The sequence below is a fragment of the Ovis aries genome, chromosome 6 (assembly GCF_016772045.2).
Source record: "Ovis aries strain OAR_USU_Benz2616 breed Rambouillet chromosome 6, ARS-UI_Ramb_v3.0, whole genome shotgun sequence".
Taxonomy (NCBI): Eukaryota; Metazoa; Chordata; class Mammalia; order Artiodactyla; family Bovidae; genus Ovis; species Ovis aries.
The window spans coordinates 67,039,507-67,052,144 of NC_056059.1; the positions used below are offsets into that span (position 1 = coordinate 67,039,507).

The window sequence follows — 12,638 nt, forward strand, 5'->3', positions numbered from 1 at the left end:
CAGAGACCAAGCTAGACGAGGCTCCTTCCCTCAAGGGAGATCCCTGAGGTGACCTGGGGATGGGGGGACATGCCTCCTGATTTCCTAGCACTATGACAGCTGGGCTCTTGGTTCTTGCCTTCTGAGGACTGAATAAGGCTTGTTATATGCATTCCAAGCTGTGAGGGATAAAGGAAGGTTTCTCTAAATGTTACAGGTGAGAAGGCTGAGGCCCAGAGAAGTTACATGACTGGTCAAAAGTCACACAGCCTCCAAATGCTAAATCAGGATTTAAATCCGAGTCTAGGTCTACATGGGCTTCTTAGACGGCACTAGTGGTAAAGAGCCTGCCTGCCAAAGCAGGAGACATAAGAGACATGGGTTCAATCCCTGGGTTGGGAAGATCCCCTAGAGAAGGAAATGGCAACCCATTCCAGTATTCTTGTCAGGAGAATCCCATGAACAGAGGAGCCTGGCGGCCACAGTGCATAGAGTCACAATGGACACAACTGAAGGAACTTGGCACTCTAGGTCTATATGGCCTTCCCTAGTGGCTCAGCAATGAAGAATCCCCTGCAATGCAGGAGACCTGGGTTCCATCCCTGGGTCAGGTCAGGAAGATCCTGGGAGAAGGAAATGGCAACCCACTCCAGTATTCTTGCCTGAAAAATTCCATGGACAAAGGAGTCTAGTGGGCCACAGGCCATGACGTCACAAAAGAGTCAGACATGATTGAGTGACAATACACACTAGGTGTACATAGAGCAAGACACGCCATTTCAGGCTGCCTGTCCCAGATACCAAATGACATCAAAGAGCTGACCAAGCAGAAAACTACTTAAAGGGAAGGAGAATATCTGCTCCTTAACATGAAATAATTAAGTTAGTCAGAGATCAGTCCTAAGTCTCATCCTGAAAGTACATTTGTGTGCACGTATTATGAGATGAGAAATGCTGGGCTGGAAGAAGCACAAGCCAGAATCAAGATTGCCGGGAGAAATATCAATAAGCTCAGATACGCAGATGACACCACCCTTATGGCAGAAAGTGAAGAGGAACGAAAAAGCCTCTTGATGAAAGTGAAAGTGGAGAGTGAAAAAGTTGGCTTAAAGCTCAACATTCAGAAAACGAAGATCATGGCATCTGGTCCCATCACTTCATGGCAAATAGATGGGGAAACAGTGGAAACAGTGTCAGATTTTATTTTGGGGGGCTCCAAAATCACTGCAGATGGTGACTGCAGCCATGAAATTAAAAGACGCTTACTCCTTGGAAGAAAAGTTATGAGCAACCTAGATAGTATATTCAAAAGCAGAGACATTACTTTGCTGACTAAGGTCCATCTAGTCAAGGCTATGGTTTTTCCAGTGGTCATGTATGGATGTGAGAGTTGGACTGTGAAGAAAGCTGAGCACCGAAGAATTGATGCTTTTGAACTGTGTTGTTGGAGAAGATTCTTGAGAGTCCCTTGGACTGCAAGGAGATCCAACCAGTCCATTCTGAAGGAGATCAGCCCTGGGATTTCTTTGGAAGGAATGATGCTAAAGCTGAAACTCCAGTACTTTGGCCACCTCATGTGAAGAATTGACTCATTGGAAGACTCTGAAGCTGGGAGGGATTGGGGGCAGGAGAAGAAGGGGACGACAGAGGATGAGATGGTTGGATGGCATCACGGACTCGATGGACATGAGTTTGAGTGAACTCCAGGAATTGGTGATGGATAGGTAGGCCTGGCATGCTGCGATTCATGGGGTCGTGAAGAGTCGGACAAGACTGAGTGACTGAACTGAACTGAACTGAACGTGAGATGAACACAATGACCCTCACTCTGTCTTCCAGTCACAGAGCAGGAAGTTAGTCTCTTCTACCAGCAAAGGGACAAAGAGACGCAGAGGCATGGAGACTGGCTCTCTGCAGTGTTAAAAAAACATAACAGTTAAGTCCTTCTTAACTCCTTAAAAGTATTTATGTATTTCTTACAACAGAAAAAAGTCTTTTGGAAAACATTTAAAGTCAAGCTGTAAACCCCACCAATATCAGAGCCAAAGGCTTTAAAACACAGCTATGGGGGTGTTGGGGCTTCCCTCAGGCTCAGACAGTTAAGAATCAACCTGCAGTGGGGGAGACCCAGGTTTGATCCCTAGGTTGGGAAGATCCCCTGAGAATTCTATGAACAGAGGAGCCTGGCGGGCTATGGTTCATGGGGTCACAAAGAGATCATATTCTATTTTTTTAAGGGGGTTTTGACTCCAAGAAGAAGTTCAGGTTAGAATAAAATGTTTTATTACATTTTATCACCCAAGAGGAGATCAAAGATAGATAATGAAATGGTTTTTAATCATTTGAAGACAAACAGAAGGTCCCTCAAGGACACTCGCATTTGTATTGTTGTCCATCTTTCTCTGTATGCTGAATGCCTTTTATGTAGTGATTGATTAGTAATTGTGAAGCTGTATTCATGTAACGAAGGATTTTATTTCTCCAGTAGATGCGGAAAAATTGTTCAAACTCTATTCTCATTTAACCTCCCCATTGAGAGGACCTGCTGCACACATCACAGCCCAGGAACCACCTTACTCCTGCCGGCAGCTCACCTCCTTGTGGACACAGACCTAAAAAAGCTAACCTCAGTCTCACAAGCCCAAGCTCAAATCTATAATGTAATGGCAAAGCTCAGAATTATAATCTTGCTGTTACTTTCTTTAGGTTGCCATTCCTTTATGCCCCTCTTATTCATTTCTCCACCCAGATTTTTCTCCATAGCTTAGATATCAATGCTTAAGAAAGGTTAGAATGAAAATAAGCCTCTTTAATCCACTTGCTAGACATACAGCCAACTTCATCTACATAGTAGAGGTTCAAGTAATGACAAATTATTACTTTAAGACAAGAAACAGTACTGACTCTGTAGAGCAATCCTACCTTTTAGGCTTCCCTCCCATGAAGCAGTTCTGGAATGATGTGTTCATATCTACATAATGCTTCCAAACACTTGCTGAAGACATTTCTAATAACGCCAATATTTCCAATATAAATGTTGTTTACATTAACAATTACACAAGCAGTGCAACTTCAACAACAAAAATTTACCACAAGAGCAGGAGCTACTTCAGAATTTAGCATTACCCATTGCTAAATGCTTAATGTGTATATTTGACAAGTATTTACAAACAGTGTGCTCTGACCACCATGTTTTCCTACTGCAAAAGTGTCAAAGACACACAGCGTTCCAACCCATCAATTCTTTTACAACTAAGTTAAAGAAGTATTGCTTTGAGGGGAAAACCAATTATGTTGAAAGAAGTTCTGGCGGAGCAACAGATGTGTGAAAGTGAATAGTTAATTGTCACATTATTCGGTAAAGCCCCAGCATTTAAGTGACCTCCACACCACAATGGGCAGAGTAAATCAGAAAGACATGAAGCGTGGTGTGAAATGCTGCTGCACTGGAGCTGGCGTTTGTATTACCAGACGGCACGCCTGCCCATGCCCATGGAAACAAAGGGACAGACTGAGCAAGGAGGCAAAGTCGGGAGGGGATGGTTTCCCAGCAGTTCTCTCTGTGCTGGGCCTTCCTCTACTTCCTCATTTGATTTTAAGTGCTGTGTTCTCCCAAAGCATGGGGCATGCCCATTCAAACCCCTGCATATATTCTGAAGGGGATTGTACATAAAATATTTATTATAATTCACTTTGAAAGATATGATGAGAAATTAATTTCTCATGAACTAATACTGTTGGGGGCAATTAATACCCTCAACGTATTAATTTATTACTGACTTTTAACTTTCCTCAACTAGAACTCTCAATAACATCATCAGTATTTTGAGTGTTTTATAGAGATTAGGTAACTTATTCAATAGTTCTGGTGAGCCTGTAATTGTTAGATTTGAGTATGCATAGAAACTTATAGCTTACCTAGAAATCTGACATTTTAGGATCATTTGTAATGAACAGAGCTTTAAATTTCTTCTTTACCAAATATACTCTAGACCTTAGACCATTTAATCTTCCAAAGTCTTTTTTTGAGACTGAGCATTTACATTTCTCAAATAATTAGTACCCTATTGCAAATTTTGGTCTAGCCACCCAATGGAATATCATTGAACTATGATATTCTCTTTGAACAATCTAAGATAGTTTAGTTTAAGCTGCACCTCAAAATACCATAGCCCATAGTTAGTGAAAAAAAAATCCAATAGATTCTTAATGAGTAACTTATATAGGGGATAGTCAATGAGTATTGGCTTGTTTATTTATATAAAGCCCACAAACAAAGCAAGCAACAGTAGCTTCACAAAAAACTGTATGCTCCTCCCTAACAAAATTACCCCTGGTCACTGGACCATCATTCTGACAGCTCTGATTTTCTAGAAAATGCACTTATCCATATTTATCACAGCTGATAGGATTTCAGTTGATTGCTTGTGACATTTTGTCTAGACTAGAAGGGCAATGTCTACTATGGAAAACTCATTTTGGGGAGCAAGGCAATATTTCATCCTTCAAAGGCCAAAAGAATAAAATGATTTCAAAAGATGCATTGCCTCATGTGTTTTCAATAGCAAAAAATGTCAGATTTTTTAAAGCAGAACAAGCTAAATAGTCATAACCAAACTATTCTTTGGCTAGCCCTTCAATCATTTTGCTTTACTCCAGCATATTACTTAGTGAAGAGCATTGTCTGTTTTCAATTCCCTGATACATTTTGAGGTTCCAAGTACAAAGGTTTGCAGGGAAGTAAAATGGGAATTAGCTCCACTTAAATTGCCGTTGGCATTTCTTGCCTTTGCCATGGTGACTTTGGAACTCAAAGGCAGAAATGCCAGGAAGAGTTTTATCCTCTGTGGGCAGAGACAAAAATCATAGAGGGCATGAAATTTAATCCCAATTAAACATAAACTTTGGAGCCTGTAGTCTGTCTTTGTGTATCTAGATGCCTGTTTAACAATATGGGAATTATAAGTAAGGACAGCATTATTCTGATCTTATAACAGACGACAACTGCTTTAGAATCTCTCAATAAAAATAATCTCTTACATTTGTGAAGAGCTTCTCATTTTACTGAGGGTTTGCACGTATGTCATCAAGGTTATAAACAGAAGTGTAATTTAGAGAAAATCAATGGAACTAACAGGAAAAACATTTATAACTCATGTCTTGCTGTTTGATAATTTAAGAAGTAAATGTCTAAACATTCAGTCTTGCTGCTGCTACTGCTAAGTCGCTTCAGTCATGTCTGACTCTGTGCAACCCATAGACGGCAGCCCACCAGGGTCCCCCGTCCCTGGGATTCTCCAGGCAAGAACACTGGAGTGGGCTGCCATTTCCTTCTCCAATGCATGAAAGTGAAAAGTGAAAGTGAAGTTGCTCAGTCATGTCAGACTCTTAGCGACCCCATGGACTGCAGCCTACCAGGCTCCTCCATCCATGGGATTTTCCAGGCAAGAGTACTGGAGTGGGGTGCCACTGTGTACTTAAAACTGTCAGTAAACAACGGACATATTTTAACACAACCCCTTATCCTAGTGTATGTTTGAGAAAAGTGCCATCTCACATACATACCACAGTTTTCTTCATCACTATCATCATCACAGTCAGCCTGGCCATCACATCTTCTGGAAGCCAGAACACACCGTCCTGAGCTGCACTTGAAGTGACTAGGTGAGCATTCTGTAAAAAGCAATGGGCCATATTACTGCCAACAAACCGAAAACCCAGACCCATCAGCTATGTTATTCATTTACGTGTGGGATGATGTGGAAAAGATATCACTGAAGATAAGGATGGTCCTTCACCAAGATGAAATCACCAAAGTTTACTTGGTTCTCTTCTGTCTGCCCTCAGCATCTTTTTACTTAATCCTTGGCATCATATCTCCACATTAGCTGTTTTGTGTCTTTATGCTTTCCAACAATTACTTCTCTTTCTGAACGGACAATTGCTGGAGCCTGAAATGTCCTAGGAAGCCAATGCTTCTAACTGCCCTCCTTTCATTTGTCAAATTGTTTCCCATTCTAATCTTTCCACCTGGTGAGCAGGCATTTCTCTATCTGATCATCTCTCATGGCCAAGGTCTTTGAATGCTTTCCACTTGAAGCTGAGCGCCGAAGAATTAATGCTTTTGGACTGTGGTATTGGAAAACACTCTTGAGAGTCCCTTGGGCTGCAAGGAAATCAGTCAATCCTAAAGGAAGTCAGTCCTAAATATTCATTGGAAGGACTGATGCTGAAGCTGAAATGCCAACACTTTGGCGACCTGATATGAAGACCTGACTCCTTGGAAAAGACCCTGATTCTGGGAAAGATTGAAGGCAGGAGGAGAAGGGGATGACAGAGGGTGAGATGGATAGATGGCATCAGCGACTCTATGGACATGAGTTGAGCAAGCTCCAGGAGCTGGTGATGGACAGAGAAGCCTGGTGTGCTGCAGGTCCATGGGGTCACAAAGAGTCAGACACGACTGAGCAACTGAACTGAAGGAGCCATGGATTTATCTTCACTGTTACCTTCAAGACCCTCTAGTATAAAAGCAGCTTCCATATATAATGGACTCTGTGAATTGTGTTTACAATAAACACAGATTATTATAAAGTCATCTCTGCAAGTGATGAATACAGTGTCTAATAGATGAGTATTAAATTCTTAAATGTAATCAAGTTTATAGATTCACCACCTACATAGCCTTTCTATTGGCAATCAAATAAAAACAACAATAAAGAAACTTCTAAAGGTAGCTTATTCATTCATATTAGATACTGCATTGTAATTGATTTAAAAATTGGTAAAAATTAACCTTCAACTTCATCATCCGGCATTAGGCAGGTTTGATTGTCTGCATTTTCCTCTGGAAATTGATTGCAATCTGTGTCTTCTGGCCACTGTAGACCCACAATCCCAAGAACAGACTCACAGCGTTCTTTGGAATGCTCACAGAGAGCTCTAAAAGAGCAAAAAAGACAACATTACAGGCAGAAATAGCTATACCAAATGTTAGGCATCTACACAGGACTTTTAATTCGATACAGCCATGGGTCAGTGTATATATGTGGTGTGTATATGCAGTGTGTATGTGTGTCAATGTATATATGGATACACATACACATAATAGGTATTTGGGAATCCAAAATAAGTGATATCATTACAAGGGAAATAGATTTCTGAAACACAGTTTCACCAAAAAAAACCCCTCTACTGCAGAAATGGAAATAGAGTTGTTCCCAGAACATGAATTCCCTTCTCCAGTTTACCTTTCTTGCTTTCTCTTTTGTCTTCAGGCAGATACATTCTCCAACATTTTTGTTTCAAGCAAGTTCCCAACATCACTATGGGCACTCTGCCACCAAAGGGCATGGAATCTATACAACACCCTCAGCCCCTTCTGGTGCCCTGTGACTGGGCCATTTCAAGTTTTAACCTGGCTTCCCTAAAGGCAATACTTCAGCTTACACCAATATTGTTGAAAAACCTCGTGCTTCTCTCAAACCCATCTATGTTGAGCTCAAGTTGGTAAAAAATTAAATGTGTTGGCTTTTGTTAAAGAAAAGATATACTAAGCACTGCACTAGGTGTTTTAATGTGTTACTTCATTTGTACCTAGAATATTGTAAATTGAGGCACCAGCATGTCTCAAAGAAGATTTCTTTACTTCAGATAGGAAAAAAATGTAGTTTTGCCTCAATATATAACCAATAAATTAGTTTTTAAATGTTAAGTAGGCATAACCAAAGTAAGTTCCTAGGCAAATTTCTTATTTCCTTTTAAAGACATTCTCATTTCTCAAAAGTTTCCAACTTTAAACTAAGTTAATATCAACAAGATAAGGAATGGCTAGCAATTGAACAGAGAAGTTTCCCAAAAGTCTCCATTTTGATTTAACTCTGTCTAGATTTAAGACAGAGCATAACTTAATGCTGGTTTACCCTAGGAATCTGGGGCAAAGACAAAGCCCTGGCATTCCCATATGAGGCAAAAATGAGAAGCTCAACAGTGTTTAACAACTATCTGTTGGATTGAACAGTTTTGTTGCAGATTAATAAAAGGTATATATAACTCAATTGCTGTTGCTATCTTAAATTAACCAAAAGATACCTATTTCAGGTAGAAGTCAAGTACTGCCTGACTCTACCACTTTTTTTCCCTATAAAATAGAATAAAATAAATGGCACTACAACTCCATGGCACACTGTTCATATCATAATCTGTGCGGTGTTCAACCACAGGGACAACAGTCCCAAAAGGTTACTTTGAGTATGACAACTAAAGTATTTAGCACATTATAAGGGCTCAATAACATTAGATTTTTTTCCAATTCATAACTTAAAAACTGAATTTTAAGATCAATAAACAAACCCGGCAAAAGCAACTATGTGCAACCCCATGAGCATATCAGTATATTACCGTCTTTATACAAAAAATATTTTCATACAAATATCATAATGTAAAATTCTCTTTGATAGCTACTAAAAACGAAAGATGTATATGTGCTAAGAAACAAAGCTAAAATACCTAGAATCAGGTCACCAAATTGTTCACTGTATAGTATTTCAGGATCCAACTCATCTTAGGCATTTAAATATAAAACCTAAATCTTAAAATTATCAGTTATATGTGGATATAAATTTGTTCCAGAGAACACTATGTTAGGGAGATGTTTATACACATATGAAAAGAAAAATCAAATACAAGAATTTGTTAAGCACTATTAAAAGTAAGTATTCACTATCATCAACCTTGCTTAGCAAAAATGGAGTAAGATTTACAAATAACTTGTTAACATAAAACTGGTAGGTGTTTTATTAGTAATATTTTAAAAGGCATTTAACAGAAATTTTCAGAAGTATATTTACACAAGCCTACATTGTATTATTCTACTTGTACCTTTTGTTCAGTTTCCCAAGTCATTTTGAAATTTTATTGTTTCCTGTCCTGACTCTATAGATGACCCTTCCTTGTCATCCATTTGATATATTCAGTATTTAATTTGTTTTCTCATCTGTTCACTGTTTTGATATTACTGCTTTTTCTTTAAGTTCTGAATAACTTCTGATCCAAACATATCGTTTTCACAGTTACCACTCAGATTTTGGCAGGCACATCTGTGTATTCACTCCGTGATGGAAAGCAGCCTGAGGCGAGCAGCCCACCTCTGTGACAGCCGCTTTGCGTGCGTACATTCTCTGACTATAACCCAGGACACACGGCAGAGAAGAAGGCCAAACCGCCACAAAGCAGTGAGCTGTGCTCCTGTCCTAACATCAGAGCAGTGTTTAGTCTGGGCTCACAATCAACTGGCAAAGCTTCACCTTTTTGTACATTTGTCTAATCTTAATCTCACAATAACTCAACCCAACCACCATCCACCATCCACAATCCTGATCATACAAGTAAAGGAACTGGGATTGGAAGAGATCGAGGAAATGGTCTCAGGCTACAAGTAGCTAGAGAAAGAGCCAGGACTTGAATCAGAAGGTGGACTCCAGTGTCATAGTCTTAACCACAAGATATCACTCATATCCTAAGGCCAAGCCATCCTCTTGAAATGCTGTCCTGAATTTCACCCAAGCAGGTAGAAAAACTCTATGTTCATCCCCTGTCTATCCTGAGAAGTTTCTGTGATGTCTCCTAACTTTTGACACAGTTAGAAAACAGCATTTTAAGTACATCAACACTGCTAGATCAAGAGGCAGACAGATCCCTCCTTCTGCTGTCTCACATTTAAAAAACCACTTCTTGATCCACCAAAATGAAACATGTGATTTTATTTGGTTAAAGTCCATGAACTATTATCAAAGGCAGTTCACACCTTGTTTGGTTCTTCAGCAATGACTTCTTACTCAGATACTCATTTTAGAATTCCACTTCTTTACCATTTTAATATGTAATTTGTTAAACACAGAGCTTCTTAGCAAAATAGGTACTTTGTCTAAACTCAAACTAAATCTCTATTCCCTTGGTTCTCCCTGAGGGAAAAAGAGGATGCCTGGGGGAGAAGCCATTGTGTTACCTGCAAGGTGGGATACGCTGGTGTGTATCCTCATCACACTTTGGTACCAAGATGGTACAAGCAAAGAACATGAGGTATTTGTAACAGTTGGTTTGAACAAGTGCAGGGAAAAGAGAAGACTCCCAGCTGATGGATGCTTCTTTCTGAGTCCTGTGGCCAAGGTAATTCGGAAAATTTGTATGGTTGTAGGGCAAATTCAAGCAGAGTTCCAATGTAATTGGTTCACACTGACCTAACAATAACAACAACAACAACAAAAAACACATACAGATACATATTATATATTTTCATTTATAAAATTTCATTTTTTTATATTTATAATTCCACATGTAAAACAACTTACAAAATTAAAGTCTATTTTACAATCTTTATTAAAAGTATTTAAGACTAGAATGCAAGCAGTACCTGAGGTTGCCATCAAAAGATAAATAGTGTGGTTCATGAGGTGTCCTGACAAGCCAAGACTCATTTCTGTATATGCATCTGCCAGCACACTGCCCTGAATGAATGTTTCAGAAAGTCTTCCTCATTTTCCCCTTGGTCTCACTTATCTGAAAGTGACTCCTTTTCCTGCTTCCTTTTACTTTAATTTGTCATCTTCTGATTTATCCATTATTTCTAAACTAATGCATTCCCCATTACCCTGTGAGTCACTTTTAAAAATTAATGAATTTAGCTGAGGAGGCAAGTAGATGACTTTTTTGTGTTTTGTGGTTAATAAACATATGAAAGTGAAAAGTGAAAGTCATTCATTTGTGTCTGACTCTTTGCAATCCCATGGATTGTAACATGCCAGGCTTCTCTGGCCATGGAGTTCTCTAGGCAAGAATACTGGAGTGAGTAGCCATTTAGCTATTCTATTCTCTAAGGACTCTTCCCAATCCAGGGATTAAACCCAGGTTTCCTGCATTGCAGGCAGATTCTTTACTGTCTGAGCCACCAGAGATTCACTGATCAACGTGTAAAGCTACACAATTCCAGGGCAAGAGGAGGCTGAAGTCCATTAGATATCCATTGCCAGAGAGATCGTCCCTAACCCTTAGCTTGGCATCCAAGGCTATTTCACACTCCAAACCACAGCCTAACTTTCTAGCCTCATCACCCATCCTATCTCATCAGCAACATTTGCTTGGTGACACCAGACATTTTAAGAATCGCATGACTTCGTGATTCCTGGTAGCTTTTATCTCTTTCTTTCCTTCACACACTTACAATCACCCCTCAAATGCAATCATGTTTCTACCTGTCAGCACTTGCTTCCTGGAATAATCCTTTCCCATCCTCCTCACCAAGCTAATTTCTCCTTGGTTCACAGCACTCAGCACAAACATCTCTTCCAGGAAGGCTTCCTGGCCAACCACTCTTCCTCTTCCACTCCCAGAAGGAGCGCCAGAGTATCTCCAGGACATACCTGCCGTGCCCACAGGGCCCTCTGCTCTATTCTTCACTTACTTCCTTGTCTTCCCCACACAATGCTGAGACCTCTGTGAAATGAGACTTTCTTTTTTTAAAAATTGAAGGATAGCTCATTTACAGTGTTGTGTTAGCTTAAGCGATTCAGTTTTACATACATAATTAAAATGAATTCTTTTTCAGATTCTTTTCCATTATAGTTTATTATAAGATATTAAATATAGTTCCCTGGAGATCTTATTTCTTGATCTCAGCGTCTGCACCAAGCATAGTGTGAGAATTAAGGGAGGATAGGAGGAAGAAAAGTGCCAGAAACTATCCTAGGCACTTTAAAATGTAAAAATAATTCAAAATAGAGTCCAAGCCATTGAAGCAGTCTAAGTCTCCAGGGATATAACATGAACAGGTTAGGCCAGCAGGACTGGACAAAATGCTTGAACCCAAAGGGACAAAGCGGACAGAAGCAGCTTGGGAAGACTTCCCAGGACAAAAGGAGTTTGGACAGATTTGGGGGAAAGCAGCAGCAAGGCTTTCTGTCCCTTTTCTGCTGTAGACATGCCTCATTCCCAGAGGAAAGAGATGATCAACGGAGTGTCTTTGTAGAATCAAGACAGGTCCACCAAAGACTTCATGCCTTAAGGGTAATTATTCAAGTTAAATTTAATTATTTAACTAAGAAGTGGTAAGCAGGCAACCAGATCAGCAATTAGGACTGCAGTGAAATAGTAAAACAGCTCTGGGATGATTTCTCAATTTAAAGAATCTGAGGGCTTTTCAGAGACTATGCTATAGGAAGCTTGACACTGATCAGATTAAAAAGCTCATGACCACATATATAAGACTCAGTTTACTGGGGAAGTAACTCGCTAAATCTGGCATAATCCTGAGGATGCCTACAGTGTAGAGAGAAGAAAGAGATGGAAGAGGGATGGGGTTTGTTCAAATTCTTGCTTCTCTGATTTGTGAAAGAGGAGTAACATGAAATGTTTGATTTCAGATTACACACAGAAAATGCATGTTCATTATAAAGACAATAAAAAGATGCATATAGGAAAAGTTCTCCATTCCCCACCTCCCTTTCTCTTAACTTTCCTCAAAGCTAAAAGACAGTTTTAATCCTTCCAGGCCTTTCACTTGCTCATATTTATATGCATAAGAGTTTACACACCACAGGCAGAGATACGTCTATGCTTTCGCCAAAGGATAACTATACTATCACTATTACTTTTCAACTTGTTTT

At 39.7% G+C, this 12,638-nt stretch overlaps 1 protein-coding gene across 7 annotated transcripts in view; it reads right to left on the reverse strand.

Annotated features, from left to right (window-relative positions):
- The window catches only part of CORIN (corin, serine peptidase), a 297,895-nt gene that overhangs the window by 64,173 nt on the left and 221,084 nt on the right, over window positions 1–12,638 (reverse strand). For all 7 annotated transcript variants that reach the window (XM_060417076.1, XM_060417075.1, XM_060417074.1 and 4 more), the window contains 3 exons: window positions 9,986–10,217; window positions 6,776–6,921; window positions 5,545–5,652 (listed from right to left, as the gene is read on the reverse strand). In XM_060417076.1, coding sequence (XP_060273059.1) covers window positions 5,545–5,652; window positions 6,776–6,921; window positions 9,986–10,217 — 486 coding nt within the window. The remainder of the gene's footprint in view (window positions 1–5,544; window positions 5,653–6,775; window positions 6,922–9,985; window positions 10,218–12,638) is intronic.